General features: G+C 42.1%; 1 protein-coding gene across 2 annotated transcripts in view; it reads left to right on the forward strand.

Annotated features, from left to right (window-relative positions):
- INO80C (INO80 complex subunit C) overlaps positions 1-20,467 on the forward strand; it is a 34,580-nt gene extending 14,113 nt beyond the window's left edge. For both annotated transcript variants that reach the window (XM_032245319.1, XM_032245320.1), the window contains exons 2-5: positions 4,814-4,924; positions 6,299-6,410; positions 7,352-7,419; positions 20,063-20,467. In XM_032245319.1, coding sequence (XP_032101210.1) covers positions 4,814-4,924; positions 6,299-6,410; positions 7,352-7,419; positions 20,063-20,194 — 423 coding nt within the window. In that variant the 3' untranslated portion in view covers positions 20,195-20,467. The remainder of the gene's footprint in view (positions 1-4,813; positions 4,925-6,298; positions 6,411-7,351; positions 7,420-20,062) is intronic.
- Positions 20,468-25,902: the final 5,435 nt, after the last annotated feature.

Genomic DNA, 25,902 nt, shown 5'->3' on the forward strand with positions numbered 1-25,902 from the left:
AGAAGAGGGAGAGACTCCAGGGATGCATATGGCTTCAGGAGAAACCAAACTTGTCAACACCTTGATCTTGAACTTCTTGCCTCCAGAACTGGAGAAAATAAATTTCTATTGTTTAAGCCACCCAATCTATAATATTCTGTTATGGCAACCCAAATAAACTGACACAAGTGCTTCCTTTCTGACACCACAAGATAGACGTTCTAGTTTTATCTTATACGTTTCTGCACCAGGCTTAGAGTCAGCCATTTCTTCAAGGATCACTGGTTCTTAGACAATAATATACTTGCCTCTCAGTATCTGTGGTGGATTAGTTCCAGGACCTCTTATGGATACCAAAATCCTTGGAACCTCAAGTACCTGATATAAAGTGTCGTAGTGTTTGCATATAATGTGTGCACATCCTCCTGTATACTTCAACCATCTCTAGATTACTTATAATACCTAATGCAATATAAGTAGTTGTTATACTGTACAGTTTAGGGAATAATGACAAGGAAAAAAGGTCTGTACATGTTTAGTTGAGATGCATTTTTTCCCCCCAAATATCTTCCATCTGTGGTTGGTTGAATCCATGGATGCAGAACCCACCGTTACGGAGGACCAATTGTATTTAGAAAGCACGATCTGAATGTTGCTTTGCCTGTTGTTCATTGTTTCCAGTCTTCTTAGTGGACAGGGCTAGGAAATACATGTGTGTGTATACCTGCAGCCCCCACACCTCTATATCTATTTCTATAATTATCTGCATGTATATTGAAAACTGTGAGCTCATATTGATAACCTCTAGTTTCAATCCAACCCCACAGTGCTCATTTTGGCCTTCTCCCTTTTCTTATTTGCTTTCCTACATTTGTTGTGTATCTTAGAATACATATAAAGTAGTTTCAGAATTATTAACATGTACCCTTGTGAGAAACAAACTTAACAACTCTGTATGGTTCTTTTTGGCCTTTAACCTTGGATTACATAGTCAAAATACTATATTCATAGTTACTCAGGTTATTTCTCCCTTGCCTCCCCTTCAGTATGGTTATATTATTTATTTGAAACACAAGTGAATTTGTGTTTATAGGGTTTTAAAAATTCTTTTTTTTAATCCCCTGCCCTGCCCCATCCTCGTTGAATTTATTATTTATTTTTTCAAATGTATGAAACCTTAACATGGTTCAAAAAGTCAAAACTCTACAGAAAGCTATACTCAGAGAAGATTTATTTTCTATTTCATTCCCATCTCCCTGTCTATCCACTGTGTTCCCCTCTACCCCTGTAGGTAACCACACTCAGTTGTTTCTTTCAGAGTTGTCCTTCCTGTGTGTTTGGCCACTGCATCCCAGCCAGAGATGATTCCTTATAAGGAGCTTCTGAGCATATACATCTCCAGTGCTGATGCTGGCATTCAGTCATGCTGCCCTGTCTTGCTCCTTAATATTGATCAGTTAATCAATGAATCATTCATTATTTGGTACCTACTCTGTGCTAGGCACTGGGTTAGAAGCAGGGACAAAGTCTGACTCATTAAATAAAGCAGCATGTTTTGAGCCCACTATGCATCCTCACTTTCTACCCCTTCCCTCATCCATTCACCTCTCTCCTTTTCTCCCTTTCTTCTGATCTGTAGTTCCCTGCCTCTATCATAAAGCTGCTGTTTTTTCACTGATATAAACTATTCATCACATATATAATATATACTAGATGTTACTCTTAAAAATAGTGCAACATAATATTGACAGCTGGCTAAAACTGCCCAAAGTAATGTTTTTTACTGATTAAATGTGATGGGAGAATCAAATCTTCCTTATCAGACTGGGTCTCCCAGAATACAGGTACCCGGTTGAAATACAATTATCATAAAGGAAAAAAAATCATACAAGCAATAAAAGTTAGTCATGTAAAAAAAAACTAAATCTAATCTTTCTTGAAAAATTAAAGCTGACACGGATGAATCCCAATGAAAATAATCTTAGTATAGCATGTAGAAAATGGCTAAATGGATATTGCATCAGAAAAGACAAAATATAGGAAGGATGGGGAACAATAGGTGAGGCTGGAGAGGAGGCCTGAATTTGTTTCTACCCAAGAGGGAAGTAGAAACCGCTGGCCAGTTTTAAGCAGCGGAGCATCATCATGCTTGCATTGACAAGTGTGTCACTAGCTGAGCTGCAGAGAATGGGCTAGAGTAGGCAAGATGAGTACTGCAGAGTCCCACCTCTGAAGTTTGTAGCTCAGGAAGTTACCAGATAAAGGCAAAGGACTGTGGGAGGAAGGGAGAGAGAGGAAGAGAGGGGGAGGAGGGAGGGTGGGAGGAAGGCAGAGAGAAATCACTATGGCTACAGATGGTAGGATAAGGATGAGGAATGGGCAACATCTCAGTTCTTAGAGCTGACATTTGCACTGAGCTTGGAGGGAAGAAAAGCTAAGAAAGACCTTGGAAGTGGAGAGGATGAGGTGAAGGGGAATCCAGACAGAAGGTGGCAGCAACAAAGGAGAGGAGGGAGCGCAGGGCCTGGAGTCCTTGGCTGGAGCCCCAGCTCGGGTGGAGAGACCTGGAGAGGGTCTGGGAAGGTATTTGAGGAGAGAGCACTCAAAGAACTATTGCAGCAACGTGAGTGGTTTTGTCTTCACGACCCTTCTTCCACCAAGATGAATGAATGTATTTGTTCATATTCCACCATACTCGCTTACTAAGATAAGTAGGAGTTTCACTTACTAAGATAAGTAAGTTGAGCTCCTTATCAGCATGAGGGAACCGGTTTGGCAGAATAAGTTGCTGAAATTCCAGCTGAGAGTAGATAAGCTGTGTTTTAGTTAATCCTGTAGTGTCTTCCACTCCACATGACAACATGGTGACTTTTAGCCTTAACTCTTTTTTTGACATGCAACCACTTTGGAAAATGATTTGCCAGTGAGTTGTAAAGTTAAATATACACTTACCCTAGAACCCAACCATTCCTCTCCTAGGTATTTACCCAAGAGAAATGAAAACATAACAGAGGCTTTATTTGTAATAGCTGAAGACTAACAGTGAACCAAGTGTCCATCAACAGGAAAATGAATAAACAAATTGGGGTGCATCCTTACAGTGGAATACTATTGTGTTGAGTAGTGTGCAAATACAATGAGACAAACTGATCCACACAACAACATGGATACATCTCAGAAACTTTTTTTTTGTTTTTGAGAATGGAGTCTCGCTCTGTCGCCCAGGCTGGAGTACGGTGGCACAATCTTGGCTCACTGTCTCCTCCACCTCCCAGGTTAAAGTGATTCTCCGGCCTCAGCCTCCCAAGTAGCTGGGACTACAGGCATCCACCACCATGCCTGGCTAATTTTTTTATTTTTTAGTAGAGATGGGGTTTCACCATGTTGGCCAGACTGGTCTCAAACTCCTGACCTCTGATAATCCATCCACCTCAGCCTCCCAAAGCGCTGGGATTACAGGCATGAGCCACCGCGCCCTGCCACATCTCAGAAACTTTATGCTGAGGAAGAGAATCCAGACACTAGAGTACATGCTGTTAGATGCTATTTTTATTTATTTATTTATTTTTTTTTTGAGACAGAGTTTTGCTCTTGTTGCCCAGGCTGGAGTGCAATGGCGCGATCTCAGCTCACTGCAACCTCCACCTCTTGGGTTCAAGCAATTCTCCTGCCTCAGCCTCCCAAGTAGCCGGAATTACAGGCATGCGCCACCATGCCTGGCTAATTTTTTATTTTTAGTAGAGATGGGATTTCTCCATGTTGGTCAGGCTGGTCTCAAACTCCTGACCTCGGGTGATCTGCCCATCTCTGCTTCCCAAAGTGCTGGGATTACAGGCGTGAGCCACCGTGCCCGGCCAGATGCTATTTATGTGAAGTTGTAGAACAGGCAAAAGTAATATGATAGAAATTAGAACAGCAGTTGCCACTGGGACTAGAAGGTATTGACGAGGATAGGAATTTGGATTATGCTAATGTAAACTTTTGGCAAAACTCATGACAACTACATTTAAGATCTGTGCATTTCACTGTATGTAAATCACATCTCAATTTTTAAAGAGTTAATTGAAGTCTGGGAAGATTGGAAATGGTATTACAGATCAGAAGTGGTTTCTTACTTTGTTTTTTCTTTGTGATTGTTAGCTTAAAGGTTTTTTGCTTTAAACCATATTAGCCTACTTGTCAGGGCACTCCCTGGCTGCTTCCAGCTGACCCATGGCCCTCCAGATTCCTTTCCATTTTCCTTCCTTGGAATGCCCATGTCCTGTTGTGCCCCTTAAGCATACCAGCTCCAGTCTGGGTTCTCTGGCCAACTAGACCTTTAGAGGGGCTGGACGTTTTTTGTCTTAATATTTCAAGACACAGTTCATTAAGATCAGAGGGAGCAGAACTGTGTGGTGTCATGGAGATAATGAAGGCTTTAGAATTGGCCCAACCTAGGTTTGAATCCAAAGGTCAATCACTACATGACCCTGAACCTGTACCCCCGGGCCTCAGTTTTCTTTTCTGTATACTGGGAATGATAGCGCCTACTGTGGAGTGATTGTCAGAATTAAATGAGCTAACTTGGATAGGACAGCCATCCCTGTGCTTGGCACTTAGGGGACCCTGGAAACATGGCAGCTGGGGATCCTGCCTGTTTCTTCTGTGGCTTCTGCACAGCAGGTGCTACTCCACATGTGGTGTGCCCTCCTCTGGGGCAGGCTTCCTGTTGGCGCTCTGGGCACACTATCTTGGCTTGCATGCCCTGTGGCATCGTATGCCCTGTTGAGAGCAGAGGTGGGGAACTCAGCTGGAAGAAACTGACTTCTTCAAACTCTTTTTATTATGTTTTAAGGGTATCAGCATGGAAGCCATGAGTGAGAATAAAATGGTGCCCTCTGAGTTTAGCACAGGACCTGTGGAAAAAGCTACCAAACCTTTGCCATTTAAGGATCCCAACTTTGTGGTAAGCATCAAAGGTATTAGCTGAATAAACAGCTAAATGCCACACCTCAGCCTCTGATCTTGCTGGGATTACAGCCAAGGTAGCACTGGCATCCCCTTCTCCCTCAGACCCAGTCGCCTCCTTCTCCCCCATTGGCGAGATGGGGACAAGAGAAGAAGGGTTCTTTCTGTTGATTTCTCAGTGTGCCATATCCCAGGGATTTGGGTGTCCTTTGTGGATTAATTAAAGGATACTGTATGGCGGTGGGTCATTTCCATGATGGTTGTTCCCCCAACCTTTTCTTTTTTCTTTTTTTTTTTTTTTTTTTGAGACGGAGTTTCACTCATGTCACCCAGGCTGGAGTGCAATGGCGCGATCTCGGCTCACCGCAACCTCTGCCTCCTGGGTTCAGGCAATTCTCCTGCTTCAGCCTCCTGAGTAGCTGGGATTACAGGCACGCACCACCATGCCCAGCTAATTTTTTGTATTTTTAGTAGAGACAGGGTTTCACCATGTTGACCAGGATGGTCTTGATCTCTTGACCTTGTGATCCACCCGCCTCGGCCTCCCAAAGTGCTGGGATTACAGGCTTGAGCCACCGCGCCCGGCCTCTCCCCTAAACTTTTCATTGGTCTTACATAAATCCTAGACAAAGCTTGAAATATTTAACTAAAAGAAGAGTACTCATTAGTTTTTTAAGGTAAATCGAAGCTATTGTGCTGTTGAGTGAAAATAGGGTACTCTTCATTCTTGAGAGTGGTGATAAATTGCAGCAGTTCAGATTATACTATTAAATTATTTCTAACGAAGTAGTTTTGGACATACAATATTACCAGTGTTTGCAATAGATTTTGATATTCTTTTCCATTTTATTGTCATCTTCATAGAATTAAAAAAAATAAAAATAAAAAGATTTCCAGAAGGCTTGCCATACTGCAACTGGGGCTTTCAGGACTTCTCCAGGATCCCCAGTTTGCAAAGTGGAGACTTGCCCCGAGAAGGGAGTTCAGAGATACAGTCGTGGATTTAAATCTGATTTCATAGCAAATTTATCTTCAAGTATGAAGAAATTCATGAATGAATTCTACAAAGTTAGATCCAATAAAGGCTTTGTAGTTTTTTTTTAACATGCATATAAAAAAGTAGTCTTTTATTTCTACTTCAGCACCAACTTAAGGGTTTTGACAATTTGAAAACTTTTTTTTAAAAAAATACTAAGATTAACATGTTAACGTGTACAGTGAAATACTTTAAAAAAAAAGTCTCAAGGGTCCAAATGATTGTTGACAGAATGAGAGGTACATTACAGTTATGATTAAGCATAAATGGCAGATGCTGAAATGGTAGTCTCCATTTGTTTTTGTTTCTTCTAATAATCCATGCCTTTAATTCGAGCACTCTGGCCACGGTGGCGCAGTAGCTGGCAAGAAGAACAGAACCTGGAAGAACCTGAAACAAATCCTCGCTTCCGAAAGGGCATTGCCGTGGCAACTGAACGATCCTAACTGTGAGCTGCTTAGAGCCTTCCATGTGTTTATAATGTTCAGAGTAGGAACTGTCTTATAACAAAACCTACATTATTTTATTGTGTTTGCATTATTGTAGGAAATAATTTTTAGCTTGAGAATTTTATAGTGGTATCAGCCTGGAGAGATTATGTGTGTATTTTCTCTTAACTGTATCTGTATTGAGTCTATTTGTTTGTGTTGTCATGGATCTGTGATTTTTAGTGTCATAGGTCCCGATATAATAATATTGTTGTTTCTACTAGACAAACTTCTTATTCAGAAGTCTACTCTTAAAATGTGTTTCCAAAGACAAGGTAGCCCAAGTATAATGCCAGATTTGGGAGGGCTCCTGACAACCAGCTTAGCCAGTTCTTTTACTTTGTGAGCCAGCGTTTAGCAGAGTAAATACTTCATGCTGCATTGTGTCCAAATTTATGTAAAACACTGTTACATGTTCTGTTTAGCGTCACTGGAAAGTACAAGTTCAAGGTTCTCACCATCTCCTGCTCCACTATACTTCTTTCATGGGGTGACTCATGTGGGTGACAAGTGAGCTAGTCAGTCATTCATTCATCTGGGTGTGGACGTGAGGGTGTCAGGATGCTCAGTTAATGGCTTGTTTGGCATTTCATCACCATCAGCCCAAGCAGTGTGAGATTGTGAAAATAGCTGGTGGGCAGATGATCTTTCCAGTGGTTCTGCTGGAATAAGGGTCCCTGGTGACAGGGCGGAGCTAGATCTGGAGCCTGCACTTAGCCTATGACATACTGCATGATTTCTGAGAATCCTCGCCTTCTCCTCTAGGTAATCTCCAGAGACTTCTGTGACTACTTAATCACAAAGGAAAATTTCAGGAATATCATCAAATAGTATTTTAGAAAAAAAGAGAAGGGATTTGAATGTTTTAAGTCCAGTTATCTTTTTTTTTTTTTTTCCCCAGACTTCAGTATTGATGCTCCTCCATCCTTTAAGCCAGCTAAGAAGTATTCTGATGTTTCAGGTCTTCTTGTGAGTATGATCATATCTCTTATAACTTTAAATGGAAAAGATTTCACAGTAATGTCTAATTAGATAAGTGTTGGATATTGACTGCTGCCAGTCCTGCCTAGACTCTGTCTACGGTGATAGGTTTGTGCAGTGTGTTCATTGCTGCAAACTGAGGCATCTGTGGGGGCAGCCTGTGGGGAAGATTGAACTAAAAAGCAGGAGACCTGAGTTTCACTTCTTTACCTCTGCTAGTTAGCTATATGAGATAACATACAAGAAACAACTATACATTTCTTTTTTTTACTGCTGAAGTTTTAAAAACCTGCATTTTAGATGATGATTGTATTTACAAAACTTTTTTAAACAGGTGCTTTGGTAAAGGTGGTGACTTTCAAACTTATTTTTAAGCATCAGGACCCCTTTTCCAAATGAAATCTTTTACAGAATCCAATATATAAACAGCCTGGAGCCCACCTTTCTGCTGTGGATCTGGCCACCTCTCTTACTACCCACTCCCCACCACAATGACTGCTCAAGTGCTTCTGGAGAACACAGTTCAGAAACTGCCAGTATAGCTGGAAGAGTGGGAAGTGGGCAAGTTGCTAAAGCTCAGGAATCTCAGAGCGCCCCCGTTTCCTTATTTGCAGAAGGTAGAACCTAAGAGTCATCTTCTTAATCCTTTTCATCTCATAAATTTGGAAAAATAATTTAAATGCTGTACATTTTAATGAAAATATGACTCTAACTTATTTAACAAACTGATCAAATTAATTATGTGCAGAGGAAAATTGCCTCCTTTGTTATTATTATGTAATATCCCTGTTTCCCCCTGATAATATTCAGTGTTCTGAAGTGTACTTTGCCTGAAACTAATATTCCTACCCCAGCTTTCTTTTGTTCAGGTCAGGATGGTATATCTTTCTTGATCTTTTCACTATTTTTTTTTGAGACAGAGTCTCATTGTGTCACCCAGGCTGGAGTGTAGTGGAGCAATCTTGGCTGCAGCCTCTACCTCCTGTGTTCAAGTAATTCTCCTGCCTCAGCCTCCCAAATAGCTGGGATTACAGGCGTGTGTGCCACTATACCTGGCTTGATTTTGTATTTTTAGTAGAGATGGGGTTTTGCCACGTTGGCCAGGCTGGTCTCGAACTCGTGACCTCAAGTGATCCTCCTGCCTCAGCCTCCCAAAGTGCTGGGATTACGGGTATGAGCCACCACTCTCGGCTGATCTTTTCACTTTTAAACTATGTATATATTTAAAATGGATTCTTGTTGAAAGCATATTGTTGGGTTGTTGGGTCTTCCTTTTTTTGTTTGGAGGTAGGGTCTTGCTCTTTTGCCCAGGTTAGAATGGAGTGGTGTGATCATAACTCACTAAAGTCTTGGCTATGAGGGCTCTCTTTTGGTTCCATATGAAGTTTAAAGTGGTTTTTTCCAGTTCTGTGAAGGTCAATGGTAGCTTGATGGGGATAGCATTAAATCTATAAATTACTTTGGGCAGTATGGCCACTCTCACAATATTGATTCTTCCTAACCATGAGCATGGAATGTTTTTCCATCTGTTTGTGTCCTCTCTTATTTCCTTGATCAGTGGTTTGTAGTTCTCCCTGAAGAGATCTTTTACATCCTTTCTTAATTGTATTCCTAGGTATTTTATTCTCTTTGTAGCAATCGTAAATGGGAGTTCACTCATGATTTGGCTGTCTGCTATTGGTATATAGGAATGCTTGTGATTTTTGTACATTTTTGCGCATTGATTTTGTATCCTGAGACTTTGCCAAAGTTGCTTATCAGCTTAAGGAGGTTTTGGGCTGAGATGATGGGGTCTTCTAAATATACGATCGTGTCATCTACAAATAGGAACAATTTGACTTCTTCTTTTCCTAACTGAATGCCGTTTATTTCTTTTTCTTGCCTGATTGCTCTGGGTAGAACTTCCAATACTATATTGAATAGGAGTGGTGAGAGAGGGCATCCTTGTCTAGTGCTAGTTTTGAAAGGGAATGCATCTAGTTTTTGTCCATTCAGTATGATATTAGCTGTGGATCTCTCATAAATAGCTTTTATTGTTTTGAGATATGTTCCATTGATACCAGTTTCTTGAGAGTTTTTAGCATAAAGGGCTATTGAATTTTGTCAAAGGCCTCTGCATCTATTGAGATAATCATGTGGTTTTTGTCTTTGGTTCTGTTTATGTGGTGAATTACGTTTATTGATTTGCATGTGTTGAACCAGCCTTGAATCCCCAGGATGAAGCCTACTTGGTCATGGTGGATAAGCTTTCTGATGTGCTGTTGCAGTCGGTTTGCCAGTATTTTATTGAAGATTTTTGCATCAATGTTCATCATGGATATTGGCCTGTAGTTTTCTTTTTTAGTGTGTCTCTGCTGCATTTTGGTATCAGGATGATGTTGGTCTCATAGAAAGAGTTAGGGAGGATTCCCTTTTTTCATATTGTTTGGAATAGTTTCAACAGGAATGGTACCAGCTCCTCTTGTATGTCTGGTAGAATTCGGCTGTGAACGTGTCTGGACCTGGACTATTTTTGGTTGGTAGGTTATTAATTGCTACCTCGACTTCAGACCTTGTTATTGGTCTAGTCATGGTTTCAGCTTCTTCTTGGTTTAGTCTTTGGAGTGTGCAAGTGTCCAGGAATTTATCCATTTCTTCCAGATTTACTGGTTTATGTGCATAGAGTTGTTTGTAGTAATCTCTGATGTTAATTTGTATTTCCGAGGAAGCCGTGGTGATCTCCCCTTCATCGTTTTTTATTGCATCTATTCTTCTCTCTTTTCTTTTCTATTAGTCTAGCTAGTGGTCTGTCTATTTTGTTGACCTTTTCAAAAAACCAGCTCCTGGATTTATTGATTTTTTTTTGAAGGGTTTTTTGTCTCTATCTCCTTCAGTTCTGCTCTGATCTTAGTTAATTCTTGTCTTCTGCTTGCTTTTGATTTTTTTTTTTGATCTTGCTCCTCTAGCTCTTTCAATTTTGATGATAGGGTGTCGATTTTAGATCTTTCCTTGTTTCTCATGTGGGCATTTATTGCTATATATTTTCCTCTCGACACTGCTTTAAATGTGTCCCATAGGATCTGGTATGTTGTGTCTTCATTCTCGTTGGTTTTGAAGAACATTTTTATTTCTGCCTTTATTTCATTGTTTATCCATTGTTATTCAGGAGCAAGTTGTTCAGTTTCCATGTGATTGTGTGGTTTTGAGTGCTTTTCTTAATCCTGATTTCTAATTTGATTGCGCTGTGGTGTGAGAGACTGTTAGGATTTCTGTTCTTTTGCATTTGCTGAGGAGTGATTTACTTCCCATTATGTGGTCAATTTTGGAGTAAGTGCAATGTGGTGCTAAGAAGAATGTGTACTCTGTGGATTTGGGGTAGAGTTTCCTGTAAATGTCTATTTGGTCCGCTTGGTCCAAATCTGCATTCAAGTCCTGGATATCCTTGTTGACTTTCTGTTTCATTGATCTGTCTAATATTGTAAGTGGAGTGTTAAAGTCTCCCACTATTATTGTGCGGGAGTCAAGTCTCTTTGTAGGTCGTTAAGAACTTACTTTATATATGTGGGTGTTCCTGCATTGGGTGCATATATATTTAGGATAGTTAGCTCTTCTTGTTGCATTGATCCTTTACCATTATGTAATGCCCTTCTTTGTCTCTTTTGATCTTTGTTGGTTTAAAGACCGTTTTATCAGAGACTAGGATTGCAACTCCTGCTTTTTTTACTCTCCATTTGCTTGGTAAATCTTCTTACATCCCTTATTTTGAGTCTATGTGAGTCTTTGGATGTGAGATGGGTCTCTTGAATACAGCACATCAATGGTTCTTGACTTTTTATCCAGTTTGCCAGTCTGTGTCTTTTGATTGGGGCGTTTAGGCCATTTACATTCAATGTTACTATTGTTATATTTGAATTTGATCCCGCCATTTTGTTACTGGCTGGTTGTTTTGTCCATTAGTTGATGTGGTTTCTTCATTGCATCATTGTTCTTTACCATTTGGTACGTTTTTGCAGTGACTGGTACTGGTTATTCCTTTCCCTGTTTAGTACTTCCTTCGCTAGCTCTTGTAAGGCAGGTCTTGTAGCAATGAAATCTCTTGGCAATCTCTTGTCCATAAAGGATTTTATTTCTCCTCCACTTATGAAGCTTAGTTTGGATATGAAATTCTGGGTTGAAAGTTCTTTTCTTTAAGGATGTTGAATATTGGCCCCTACTCCCTTCTAGCTTGTAGTGTTTCTGCCAAGAGATCCGCTGTGAGTCTGATGGTCTTTTCTTTGTGGGTGACTTGACCTTTCTCTCTGGCTGCCCTTAGAATTTTTTCCTTCATTTCAACCCTGGTGAATCTGACAATTATATGCCTTGGGGTTGTTCTTCTTGAAGAATTTCTTGGTGGTGTTCTCTGTATTTCCTGCATTTGAATGTTGGCCTGCCTTGTTAGGTTGGGAAAGTTCTCTTGAATAATATCTTGAAGAGTGTTTTCCAACTTGGATTTAGTCTCCCTGTCACATTCAGGTACGCCAATCAAGCGTAGATTAGGTCTTTTCACATAATCCCATACTTCTTGGAGGCCTTGTTCATTTTTTTCACTCTTTTTTCTCTAATCTTACCTTCTCATTTTATTTCATTGAGTTGATCTTCAATCTCTGATATCCTTTCTTCTGCTTGATCCATTCGGCTGTTGATACTTGTGTATGCCTCACGAAGTTCTCGTGCTGTTTTTCAGCTCCATCAAGTCGTTTATGTTCTTCTCTAAGCTGGTTATTGTAGTTAGCATTTCATCTAACCTTTTTTCAAGGTTCTTAGTTTCTTTGCATTGGATTAGAACATGGTCTTTTAAATCAGTGAAGTTTGTTATTACCCACCTTCTGAAGCCTGCTTCTGTCAATTTGTCAAATTCATTCTCTGTCTTTTTTTGTTCCCTTGATGGTGAGGAGTTGTGATCCCTGGGAGAAGAGGTGTTCTGTTCTTTGATGGTTTTATCCTTTTTGCACTGGTTTTTTCCCATCTTCATGGATTTATCTCCCTTTGATCTTTGAAGTTGGTAATTTCAGGAGGAGTCTCTGAGTGGACTTTTTTTCTGTTGAGGTTGGAGGTATATCTTTTTTGGCCTGTAGAGGGCGTTGCTGTCTCCGGGTTCAGTCAGGTTGTTGGATGGGTGGTCTTTCCCTGGAGTTTGTTTGCAGGTGAGATTGGCCCCGCCTTCCCAATGGCATCTCTCCCAGACCTCAATCTTCCTGGTTGGGGTCAAACTGGTGTATTTGCTGCCAAGCTCTCTAGCAGGGGCTTCAGTTTGAGTTCTGTGGAGGTGGGGCCTGCAAGGCCTTATGATCTGTTTCCCTGCTTTCAACTCTACTTCCCTCTGTGGGACAGTCTGTCCCACTGGCTAGTCCAAACTTCCGCCCAGGTCCGTGTGACAACTGGCAGTGCCCTGCATCAACAACTCACAGCGGCCCACAGTCTGGCAGGGCTCTTGTGGACCCTGGGTTGTAGGAGGTATGAGGTAAGCACAGGGTCCGTATTGGAGCACAAGGGGGTGAAGTCCCATCCCCCCAGACCCCACGTTTCAGGTGGGGATGCGCACCCCTCCCACCTTCTTGATTTGGCCCCCTGGGCAGCTCTCACCCTGCATCTTCTTCCCTGGGCTATTTTCAGTGCCCTGTCAGTCCCACCAAAATGAACCCCACACCTCCTTTGGAATCATGAAGTCCTTTAGCCCTCTGAGTCTCATTCGCTGGGAGCTACATTCCAGTGTTGCTTTCTCATGGCCATCTTGGTGCCCTCCCTCCAAGAGGAGGATTTCTAAGAAGGCTCCTCTGGAGTCACTTCTGTACAGATTGTCCTTGGTTTTTTTTCTTTTTTTTTGAGATGGAGTTTCACTCTTGTTACCCAGGCTGGAGTGCAATGGCGTGATCTCGGCTCACCGCAACCTCCGCCTCCTGGGTTCAGGCAATTCTCCTGCCTCAGCCTCCTGAGTAGCTGGGATTACAGGCACGCGCCACCATGCCCAGCTAATTTTTTGTATTTTTAGTAGAGACGGGGTTTCACCATGTTGACCAGGATGGTCTCGATCTCTTGACCTCATGATCCACCCGCCTCGGCCTCCCAAAGTGCTGTGATTACAGGCGTGAGCCACCATGCCAGGCCAGATTGTGCTTGTTTTTAATGACCTTAACAGTCTTAAGGAGTACTGGTCAAGTATTTAGTAGAATCCTCCACTATTGGAATTTCTCTGATGTTTTCTCATGATAAAACTGGGGTTAACTGAACATCTTAAAATGTTGTTTATTTTTGTATTATTTATACCTCTTTTAAAAATTATGAATGGTTACTTTCATGTTTACAATATACATATTAAATAACCTAAGTCTATTTTCAAATATACCATGTTGTGTGTAGGGTGAGGTCTTCTAATAGGGTGAATTTCTAATTCCAGTCTCTCATTCTTTGTTGTCATATAGTTTATTTTTACATATGCTAAAAACAAAATACATGGCTGTTAGTTTGTGCTTTAGACAATTCCCTTTTAGAGAAATAAAGGAAAAAAAGAACTTTCTTTTATCTTCATTTCATTCTGTTTCCACCTTTTTTCATTTTGTTATTTATTTCTAAGTTGCAGTCTGATGTCATATTTTTTCTATTGGAATATTTTACTGTGCTTTTCTTATAAAGCAGATTCGCTGCTAATGAATTCCTTCCTTTTTTTGTTTAGCCAAAGAGCCTTTATTTCTTCTTCATTTTTTTTTTAAGACAGGGTCTTAATCTATTGCCCAGGCTGGAGTGCAGTGGTGCCATCTTGGCTCACTGCAGCCATCTTGACCTCCCAGGCTGAGGTGATCCACCCTCCTGAGCCTCCCGGATAACTGGGGCTACAGATGTATGCCACCATGCCTGGCTGATTTTTTGTATTTTTTTGTAAAGATGGGATTTCACCCTGTTGCCAAGGCCTGGTCTCAAACTCCTGAGCTCAAGTGATCCTCCCGCCTTGGTTTCCCAAAGTGCTGGGATTACAGGCGTGAGCCACTGTACCCAGCCTTGTTCTTCTTTTTTGAATGACATTTTCAGTGAGTATTTTTGAATGACATTTTCAGTCTGGGCTGACAGTTTTTTCTTTCATCACTTTTAAGATGTCAGTGGTTAAATGTTATCTTTTTGTTTCATGGTTTCTGATGAGAAGTTTGGTATAATTCTTACCTTTGTTCATCTCTTAGTAATGTTTCTTGTTTGTCTTCAAGATTTTCTCTTTGTCTTTTGTTTTCAGCAGTTTGAATATGGCTGGGTATTATTGAATATGACTCTGGGTATTATTTTTCTGGTATGTATTCTTGATGTTCTCTGAGGTTTGGATTTGTGGTTTGGTATCTGTCAAGAATTTTGGAAAATTCTTGGCCATTATTTCTTCAAATATTTCTTTTGCCTCGTCTTTTTCCCTTCCTCTAGGATTCTAGTTACACACATGTTAAACTATTTGATAGTGTCTCAAAACTCTTGGATATTCTGTTCTGGTTTGTTTGCTTTTTAAAACTTTTTTATTTCGTTGTGGTTCAGTTTGGATGTCTGATGTGTCTTCAAGTTCTTTACTCACTGTACTGAGTCTACCAATGAGCCCACTGGAAGCATTGTTTATCTTTCTAATTGTGTTTTTAATTTCTAGCTTTCTATTTGATTATTATAGTTTTCATACCTCTGATGAAATAACTTTCTTTTAACTTATTTATTTATTTAGAGATAGGGTCTTGCTCTCTAATCCAGACTGGAATGCAATGGTGTGATCACAGCTCACTGCAGCCTCAAACTCCTGGGCTCAAGTGATCCACCTGCTTCAGCCTCCCAGGAAGCGTGGACTATAGGCATGTGCCACCACACCTGGCTAACTTTAACAAAATTTTTTATAGAGAAGGGGTCTCACTGCGTTGCCCAGGCTGGTCTTGAACTCCTAGCCTCAAGCCATCCTTCTGTCTTGGCCTCCCAAAGTGTTTGGATTACCAATGTGAGCCACCATTGCTTGACCTGAAATAGCTTTCTATTTTGCATGTTGTCTCTCCTTTAACATATTAATTATGGTTATTTTAAATTTCCCGTCTGATAGTTTCAAAACCTATGTCATATTCGGGTCTGGTTCTGGTGATTTCCTTCTCTTTTAAGACTACTTAGTCATTAAGTGTGTATATATATATAGTCCTTGAACACATAATAGCTGCTTTAAAGTGTTTATCTGCTATCACCAACATTTGGTTCATCTTTGCCAGTTTCTGTTGACTGCTTTTTTCTTAACTGTGGATCACATTTTCCTATTTCTTTGCATCTACAAGCTTTTTTATTGTGTGCTGGCCATTGTGGATGATATATTGTAAAAACTCTAGATTCTGTTATCTTTCCCTGAAGAGTATTTTCTTTCCTGTGGGTAGCTCAGTTACTGACTGATCACCTTGAATGGGTGTAGGTTTGGTTTTGCACTTTGTTAGGACTGGTCTGTGGAAGGCCCATGTTTCCCAAACTCCTTTAACTTAGTTCCACTTAACTTCTAAGCTCTTTATCCTCCGCCAGTCTTATTGAAGTTTGCTGTTAGACTTTGTTGTGGTGAGACTAGAATAGACTGTACTCACGAGCGAGCATGATTTTAGTTCCTAAGCTGTGGCCTTTCTGCTGCCTTAGCTAGGTGCTAGGACTGTTATTATAGAGATCTCTCTACTCTGGCTGGGCTGGCACTTCAGCAGCTCCCAGCACTGCTCAGCCTCTGGAGTTTCTGTTTCCCTCTTAACTAGTCTCCAGTAAGACCTCTATAGTCTTGCCTTGAACATGCATAGCCCAGCCCATGGTTATGGACTCACGTGAAATCCCAAACCAACTTTTGCCTCCCTTCCAGGGAAGCTCCCTCTTCTGTTACTCAGCTTTGCTAAATCCAGATGTTTCAGTACCCCCTGAATCTGATCTCTGCCTCCTCAGCTCAGTGGGTCCACTGAGCTCTGCGTGAGCTCCGCCTCTGCCCCATAGTCAGGAAATTGTCACAGGCAGAGAGTTTGGATGATCCTGGAACTTTCCTTATGAGCTTCTCTTTTCTCAGGCATTGAGGTCTTGTGCTACCTCTTGTCTGTTGCCTGAAAATAGCTACCTCATATATTCGACCTGTTGTAATAGTTGTTTATGGCAAGAGAGCTCATCTGGCACCATTTATTCTGTTATGGGCGGAAGTGGAGATCTCTCCCTGTGTCATTTTGAGTTTCTGGAGGCCACAGTTTACGGCCAGACTTGGAGGGTAGTTCCTCAGAATGTCAGCTTTATCCTTACTGTTTCAGGCAGCTCATCTGCTAGTACAGTGGTTTTTACATATTAGGAGGAAGGAGAATCATTATTCCAGGCCCTTTTATGTCATCAGCAATGGACTTGTCATGTTACACACTACCTAAAACCTCTTGCCCCACTGTATGTAAGAAATAAAAAATTCTGAATAGACAAAGAACTCTCCCAGCTCATTAAAGCACAATCCCACAGAAGAATCAGGAAAAAGATATAAATAGGCAATTGCCAGAGAAGAAAGATAGATGACCAATAAGTAGATATTCAGCTTCACTGGTAATTAGGAGAAAGACTCATCAAATGGGGAAGAAATTAAGACATTTGATTATACATTTTGGCACCAACACACAGAAATGGGTATCTTCATACATTGCTGTTTTGAGGTGGAAACATGCACTGGTACTGCTTCTTTGGAGGACAGTTGGAGCAGTCTGTTAAGATTAGAAAAGCAAAAGCCTCTGACCTTGCAATGTGTCTTATAGGCAGCTCCCTAGAGAAATAGTGTGCACAAAGAACTTTATGCAGAAATGCTTATGAGAGACAGCATTTGCAAAATGTTGAAAGCAACATTAAGGACTATCACAGCAGATATTTTCATACTATTCTTGAGCTCAAATCATAGTTTCAACATGGATAAATTTCCAGGATGTAATGTTGATTGAAAGATGCAAAGCAATATTAACAGCATGGTGCCACATATATAAAAATCAACACACACATACACACATACACACACACAAATTGGGTTATTTCTCTTGTGTGTTTACATATGTGTATAGGGGTAGACATAAAAAGTCTGGAAAGGTGCCCACTTAGCAGTGGTTTCTCCAGGGGAAGGCAGAGGACTTTTGATTGGTAGATGGTGATAAATGAGGATTTTAGTCTTATCTGTGATGTTTTCTTTTAATTTTTTTTTAAAGGAGAACATGTTCATCTGTTGCTTATATAATTTAAAGTTACATGATTAAAAAGTAAAGCCTAGTTCATGTTTATACTGATACACAGCTGTTCCCAGCCAGCCACATGACTGTTTCCCCCGGGCCTAAACACGGCAGCAAGACATGCAGGGTCACACCTGTGTTCAGCACTCGTTACAGAGCTATGGAAAGTGTGTTCTGAGTGAGACAGGCAAGCTGTGAATACTGCCTGTCACCCTGCAGCAAGGGTGCTTGAAGCTGTTCGCTGACTTCGCTCTGGGAAGTTGGCCTTTGCTTATTTCACTCAGGCTTAAGGGATGGCATCCAGAAGAGGGTGGACTATAGGTGTGAAGTTCTTTACTTGTTCAATTCTGGGGTGTCACTTGGCATCCTTCCTTCTATTCAGAATCCTAGATGCTGTCCCCTGGGTCCAGTCCAGTCTGTTCAGGTTTTTGTTGGTAACCTTTTTGTTGGTGCCACGAGATATCTGTATTCTGCACTGTTTATTCAGCAGCCCTCTTGGCAGTGAGGTCTGAACTTGGGCGGGCCGGCTCAGCACAGTTTGGTGGTAGGAGGGAAGCGGCCACAGACATGGAGCTCAGCCGAGGCTGGTTTGTCTATGGAGGCCAGATGGTCTGCGCCAGACACACATGCCTGCACTCTGCTCGGAACTGCAGGGCAGCCTCCCCTGCTAGTTAACCTAACTTCCCTCCCAGCCAGGATCCCTCAGAAGAGACTTGTCACTGTTTTTCTAAAGAAGCCTTTACTGTCATTAAAGGAAATGAGGACAGAAAGGTAACATCTAGATCAAAACAAGTGATCCAAGTTTTATTTTATATAGAGCTATTAGTTAATCTTAGCCTTTTAGGAATAATCCCATTTTCCTAATACACAGCAGTTGAATACTTTGGGGAGTCCCCAGTGGCAAAATGGAAGACGTTTTAGGCATGAGAAGCCTATGAATAAGTTCCCGACAGCTTGTCACTTCTTTATTGAGACTTTCCTCCCTTACTAAATCGTAGGATTACTGTGAGTCTAGGTCCACACAAAGATGATCCACATTAAAGTAGACATTTACACTTGAATAATTGGATGTTATCTGTCTAGACTTTAATGGCATCTTTTATAATTTTTTTAAAGGAGTTCAAAATGACTCACCCTCATGTTTTTTTGTTTCAAAATTCATAGAAGCCACATGCTTTGAGGTATATAGTTGGTGAATTATTTTCTCCACTTGGCACATGGGGAACAGAGACCAAGAGAGAATTTTGATATGTCTGGGAAACAAGTTCTCTTTCCTGTGATGGTGCTGATTATCTGTTTATTCATCCATTTATTCATTCATTAATCATTTGTTATACAAACCCTGACTGAAGGCCCTCTGTGCACTCTGCGTTGCATTAGGAGCCAGTCTACGGTGATAAGCAAGCCAGTATTCCCGTCTCATGGACCCTCATAGTCTAGACCATCATCAGAGTCATGTGGATGATAAACTTTAAAGAAACAGAGATGTGCATTCCACTGCAGTGGTCTGTGCTGCTGTGAAAGAGGGTGGGGTTCTGACCTCCTATGGGGGTACAAATAGGCTTCCCAAGAGGTGTAGCTTTGGGGCTGAGTCCTGAAGAATGAACTGGTGATTACTGACCAAAGTGGGCTGCAGTTGGTGTCCCCTGCCAAGGAAAGGACAGATGGGGCATGGTAAGAGGGAGAAAATTAGAGGCCGGGAACAGTTGGAATCAGAGAGCAGGGGCATGTGGCTGAGGAGGAGGCTGAGGACAAAGGAAGGCCCAGAGCTAAGGAGCTGCACGGAGGACTTGGGCCTTTGTCCCAAGAGCAGAGGAGCCATTTTGAGAGATTTTATGCCCAAGAATGACACGATCAGAATTGCATGTTGCCAAGAAGATCCTGGCTGCAGTTCTAGAGGGAGGGTGGGTGTGAGTGGCCAGTGATGCACTACAGAGTGGCCCAGGAGGTGTGGAAGTGACACAGCGGGTGTTGGAAGAGCCGGGAAGGAGCATGCTGGAGATAAGTGGAGCACGGCAGGGAGAGGCATGTGCCCAGCATGCAGGGCGTCAGCTCCTGGCTTGAGGAGCACAGACTTGGGACATGTGTTGGAAGGAGGCAGGAGTCTAGAGACAGGGAGGGATGACTGTCGTGCATTCAGTCTCGGACCTGTTGCTTGCAGCCCTTGAGGCACCAACAAGAAGGGTCCCAGAGTCTGATGTGGTTATTCCCCTTCCATCCATACCCTGATGTGTTTCTGGAGTCTGGGAAGGTTAACGAGTCTGTGCCACAGTGAGTGATTTAGTGTTCTTGGTGGCAGAGTAAGACATAATGAAAATATATTTCACTGAAAAGTCTTAAACTTATACTTGAACTTAACTTAAAATATCCCTACCAGCAATAATTTTCTGCTCTTCCCTGTGCCTCTTTCCACCCAGGCCAACTACACAGACCCCCAGAGCAAACTGCGGTTCAGCACCATCGAAGAGTTCTCCTACATTCGGAGGCTGCCCTCTGACGTCGTCACTGGCTACCTGGCCCTGAGGAAGGCCACGAGCATCGTTCCCTGAGCCCAAGAAGTGGAGATGAAGTACAAAGCTGTTTCAAAACCAGATTCTGGACTCGTGATTTTGTTTCATGGAAACAAACTCGTTCTGCTGTCAATCTGAAAATGCCAGTGCTGTGCCTTGGAAAGAATGTTTGGCTTTAATTTAAGCATTTTTTTGAGTGTGTGTTTTCCCTCCGACTGTGATATTTCCTGCTGAATTAAATTGTACTTTAGTTGTTGCCTCAAGTAAAGGTGTTTGACAAGAAAATACAATAAAACCATACTTTTCATTTAACCCAAGTCCCTGTACTTTTGTTTTAAAGTTGTGAACTCCATATAACACATGTAGACTCTGCAGTGAGTCCACAATAGATCTGGATTACTTCTATTCCTGGCGATTCCCCGTTTAGAGCATGTTAGTCCTTATCTCTGATCAGAATGCTTGGAAGAAGTCCAAATTTGGGTCCAGAGAATAAAGAGAAAAGTAACTTTTCGGTCCCACTCGGCTGGTCCTCACCTGTGCCTCAGCCTCGGATCAGCCTCCCCTCATTTTTGGGAGTGTGGGGTACCAGCATTGACATTCTGTCCCAAAAGGACTTTTGTCTTGGTACAGGATGCCACCCCTCTGACTGCAGCCTGCTCCAGAAAGGGAGTGTTTGCATCTCCATCCTCCAACAAGAGGAAGCATTTTCTTGGCCAGGGAAAGGAGACTATGGAGACAAGTCCTGGGCCTCTCTGGGCCCTGTGCCTGCATTTCCCCAGGGAGGACGGTGGAACCAGCCCCTGGGGTTTCTGGACCACAGCTGCCTCTGCTTTGGGGGATTAGGCACCAGCTGTTCTTTCTTTCTGGGGAAAGCCCTTCCTGTGCCCCTCTCCAGACTTAGAGAAAATAAAACAAGCCAAGTCAGCTGGGAGAGAAGCCTGTGCAGGTGGCAGCTGCCTGGAACCAGGCCCCCTTTCCTCCAGGTTGGCAGCCACAGTATCCTTTGGCACCTTCCCAATAACAAACTGTGAGGGCAGGAGAGGTACTGTGGGGCCTACTCCGGCCTCCATGACAAGCAACCTGAGGGGATGGCCTGGAGAGGTGGGGGCCTTTCCTAAGCCCATAATCACCAAGCAAGCATCAGAATCACCTGGGAGTCTGTTGTGACACAGATTAGGGATCCTATCTCCCTGAAGTATCTGAGCAGTAGGCGGTCTGGGGTGGGGCCCAATAATTTGCATGTTTGCTTTGATGATGCTTTGAGATCCACTCTTCTGGTGAAATCAGTGGTCTCTGAAAGACCAGATGCTGCTGCTTGGTTTCTGCTTGCACTTCCTGCCAGCTGTCAGCCTAGGAAAATGCCAGCGTCCCTTATGGTAGCAGCAAGGAGTGACAGAGCGAAGGGTCCTTCCTGCTTTGCTTCCATCTCCTATTGTACAGAGAAAACTTGGGGTAGGTCCACTTCTTTTCCATGAAGGCCCTCAATTGGGCAATGCCCTGAAATCACTTTTAACGCTGCTGCTAGGCACCACCTCAGACCAACTGCTCAGGCCCTCCAGGGGCAGCGCCCAGGATTAAAGAGGGAAGCCCTGCCCTGCATGTGTTCACCAGAAGGAGCCCACAGACTGCTGCTCCTGGAGGCCTCTCAGGGTTTCTGGGTGTGTGTTTTTCCCATAAAGTCCCAGAGACACCTTGGGCTGCATCCTAGATTTTCTGACCGAACCAGGGAGTGGGGCCCAAAAAGCTGCATATGACAGATGTCCCCGTGTGATGCACACAGGAGTGGGAGAATCACTGTTCTCCCCGGGCAGAAGGGAAGCTCATGTGCAGGACACGTCACCCCTCTTTTCCTATTCCCCTGTCAGGCTTTCCCTCCTGACCTTGTTTCGCAGGAGAACTGTGAATCCGGAAGGTTAGATTGCTTCTCACCCCAAGCTCTGGAAGTCCAGCCTGAGCCAAATCAAGCTTCAAGCTATATTTCCAATAATGAGTCCTTACTCATTAATCAGTCCTATACTGAAATAGCCCTTGCTGTCCATGCTGTAGCCTGGTGGTTCTCAGACTGGGCTGCACATTAGAATCACCTGTGTGGGTGGGTGGTGTCCAGGAGGGGGACAGTGAGGGAGGTTTAAAAATACTTGGAAATTCCGATTCCACTGGCCTGCACAGGAGCCTGGACATAGTATTTTAAACTCCCAAGATGCTTTTAATGTGCAGCCAGTGTTGAGAACATTTGCTATAACTATAAAGAGAATATTTCACCTAAGGCACATTTTCTTCTCAGATAAGCTGGCTCTTTCCATCCCAGGGCCATGAGCAACTTGCACGGGGGTTTCTTTGGAGCGTGTGTGCATGTTATGTGTGAATTTAGGATTCCTTTTTACGTGGCATCCCACGCGGGAGTCAGAAATATGAATGCCATTGCAGATTTCTCCCTCTTCATCCCTACCTCACCTTCTTCCTTTTTTACTTGGCCCTGCTCCAATCCTGCTTCAGGATGACCCCATACGCTGCTGACACTTTCAGTGTCCTCCTAAGAACTTTGAATGACTTTGCCCATCACGGCATATCTACTGATCATTTACTTCTGATGCAAGGTCAATTCTGACATTGGTCTGCAGGATCCAAAAGATAAACTCAGCCCCTTTAAGAGAAAAACAATTAGCTGGACTTGAGAAATCCTCTTAAGACCAAACTCAGGTCCAGTCTGCTCTGACTGGAGTTTGACTCTATTAATCTGGTTTTAACTTAAAATGACCTGTAACATTGAAGATAATGCTGTTCAGAGCCAGAAGGAAGTCCCTGTAGGTGGGGGGGGATTCATTTCCCCTCATCTCCCAAGTTAAAGCACACATCTGTCCAGATTTTTTATGTGTTTCATAATTGATCTGGCACCTGGTGGAGGGCTAAACATGTTTGCAATAAGAAATCTCTAATTTCTGAATCCATAGTCATTGGAAAAAGGTATCAGACATTTGATACTACTTCCAGTGACTATAAATTGGGAGTGTTTAACTTACTAAAAATAAAAGTTAATGAAAAAAATCAATGGACTATGGAACCATTATCAAATAGGACAGATATCCTGGGGACAGATTACAAATTATGTCATCTTACAAATGCATGAAACAAATAGTGTCATTTAAAATAATGTTCTACCTGATAGGAATGTGTAGGCCTTATTTGGACCCTTGAACAAAAAAACTTTACAATTTTGAGACAGTTGGGAATTTGATATATTTTGATATTTAATAATATTTTGGAATTCTCACAAATAGTTGTGATTATGCTATTGTAATGTTAAAAGAAAGAATTCATCTTTTTAGAGACAGCTACTGAAATATTTATGGATGGAATGATATGATATCTGGGATTTGCTTCAGGATGATATGAGAGATAGGAAGTGGATGAGAATGGTGTTGAAATAAGATTGGCCATGAGTCAATTATAGTTGAAGCTGAGTGTTAAGTCTGTAGGGGTTCTTTATACTACTCTGCTTTTGGTATATGTTTGCATTTCTGCATAATAAAGTTTTCAAAAAGAATGTGATGTTTTTATTACTAAAAATTATGATGAAATCTTTTTTTTTTTTTTTTTTTTTTGAGATGGAATTTCACTCTTGTTGCCCAGGTTGTAGTGCAATGGCGTGAATCTCAGCTCATCACAACCTCCACCTCCCAGGTTCAAGTGATTCTCCTGCCTCAACCTCCCTAGTAGCTGGGATTACAGGCACACGCCACCATGCCTGACTAATTTTTTGTATTTTTAGTAGAGATGGGCTTTCTCCATGTTGGTCAGGCTGGTCTCAAACTCCCGACCTCAGGTGATCCATCCGCCTCAGCCTCCCAAAGTGCTGGGATTACAGGCGTGAATTGTGATGAAATCTTACCCAAAATTAGTGCTTTGCTTTAGCTTGCACTGGCTTACGAATGCTGAAAGTGTGAGAAAGGCTGCCCAAATGGTATGAAGTCTTGAATACAGGAACTATCCAATTCCTAAAATATCTAACAAAGAATAGGTTAGAAGAAAAGAACCACAGACGGTAAAGTTGTCCTCTAAGTGTTCTTAATAGAGGTATTCATTGTGTGTTCCATTGTCTCGGAGGGCTGTCAGCATATTTAAGAATATTTTCTAATGTATATGATGGGGTGATTGATGCAGCAAACCACCATGGCACGTGTATAACTATGTAACAAACCTGCACATTCTGCACATGTACCGCAGAACTTAAAGTTTAAAAAAAAGAGTATTTTCTCTGTAGAAGTTAGGAAGGATAAGAGTGAGGAGACCAAAGACTTCAGCTTTGAGGTTCCAGTGAGACATAAATCTTAATAGAGAGGACTTGGGATGTATAGAATGACTGACTATGGCTTGAATAAAATACCTGTTGATCTAATTCCTGATAGAATCTACAGTATTCATTCATCTACATAGAGAAGGAAATTAGATTATCAAAGAACTACGCATCTGGACAAATTGTTTGGCTTCAATGAATTGCTTTTGCTGAATTCCAGTGGAGTTTATACTTTTGTGCCCATATTAATGAATTGCAATGAAAGAGGTCAGGAGACATTGCCCTACAAAAATGCCTATTACATTTGTCTCAGAAATGTCCCACAGAACCCCACTCCCCGACCCCAGTCCTGCAGGGCGAGCTTTTTGGTTTGGTAACCAGACACAGAGCCTGATAGCCTGGGTTTGAGTCTCATTTCTTCAGCCAACTATGACTAACTCTGTAGTCGTGGGCACAAGACACAACTTACTCTTGAAGTCTTAGTTTCCTTATCTGTAAAATGAGTGTTATAATAATGTCCACCCCATGAGATTGTCAGGATCAAGTAAGAAAATGTCAGAGAAGCGCTTAGCTCAGGACTGTGATCACCCACTTCCCTCTGGTCTGTGCATTAGAAAGGCAGAGCTTTCCTGACTTGTACCTTCTGCTTGGTTATATTTCTCATTTCTTTGGCTCCTAGGACTCTTGGATCAAGCCTACTTGTAGTACCTGAATAGCATCATATAATAGATGTTTCCATGTGCTCATCTTATTGCTGGCTCTATCAACTATTTTCCTTGCCTTCTTCGTTGCTTATTTTGACCACTTTTTTTCGTCCTTTATTCTGTGTATTCTAGTAAGCTAGCTCAACTTTTTTACGAGACAAGGGAAGGAGTAAATAGCTAGCTAAAGAAGCAACCATCTGTGATTGAGGCCAGGGGGAGAGAAGGGTTGAGGAGTCATGGGGTGAATAGCAGAGGACTCTAATGGAGGAACCCCTCCAGGATAATGAGGGAGAGAAAGAGCCAATAGAAACCACCCTACTGGACCTCTTAGAAATCATTAATGATTTATGCCTTCTTTGGTATTCACCATGTGTACTACCATGTTTCCTATATAATAGCAAGCCTTAAAACCCTAAAAAAAAAAAGAGGGGCTAATTGTTTACTTGTTTTGATGACCAGGTTGAGCAGGAAAATGAGGGATCCTTCTTCCTATTATAAACACAGAACTGGACCCAGCCTGGTTTTCTTCCATAACTCAGTGGCCTCTGTCTACTGGTATTTCTGTTCCAACTACCGTCAAAGCCTTTCCTGGGAAGAGTTGGTGTTTTCCTGGCCAACAGGATGCTGACTACTGACAGGTGCACAGTGTGCACCAAACACACCACCCTCCTCCCCTTGGGGTCAGGAAGATGAGTCACATCCACCAGCCCTGGTGGCTTGGAGCTTTGGATCTTTCCAGTACAAAAGTA

The sequence above is a fragment of the Sapajus apella genome, unplaced genomic scaffold (assembly GCF_009761245.1).
Source record: "Sapajus apella isolate SASKATOON/1434 unplaced genomic scaffold, GSC_monkey_1.0 scaffold57, whole genome shotgun sequence".
Classification (NCBI taxonomy): Eukaryota; Metazoa; Chordata; class Mammalia; order Primates; family Cebidae; genus Sapajus; species Sapajus apella.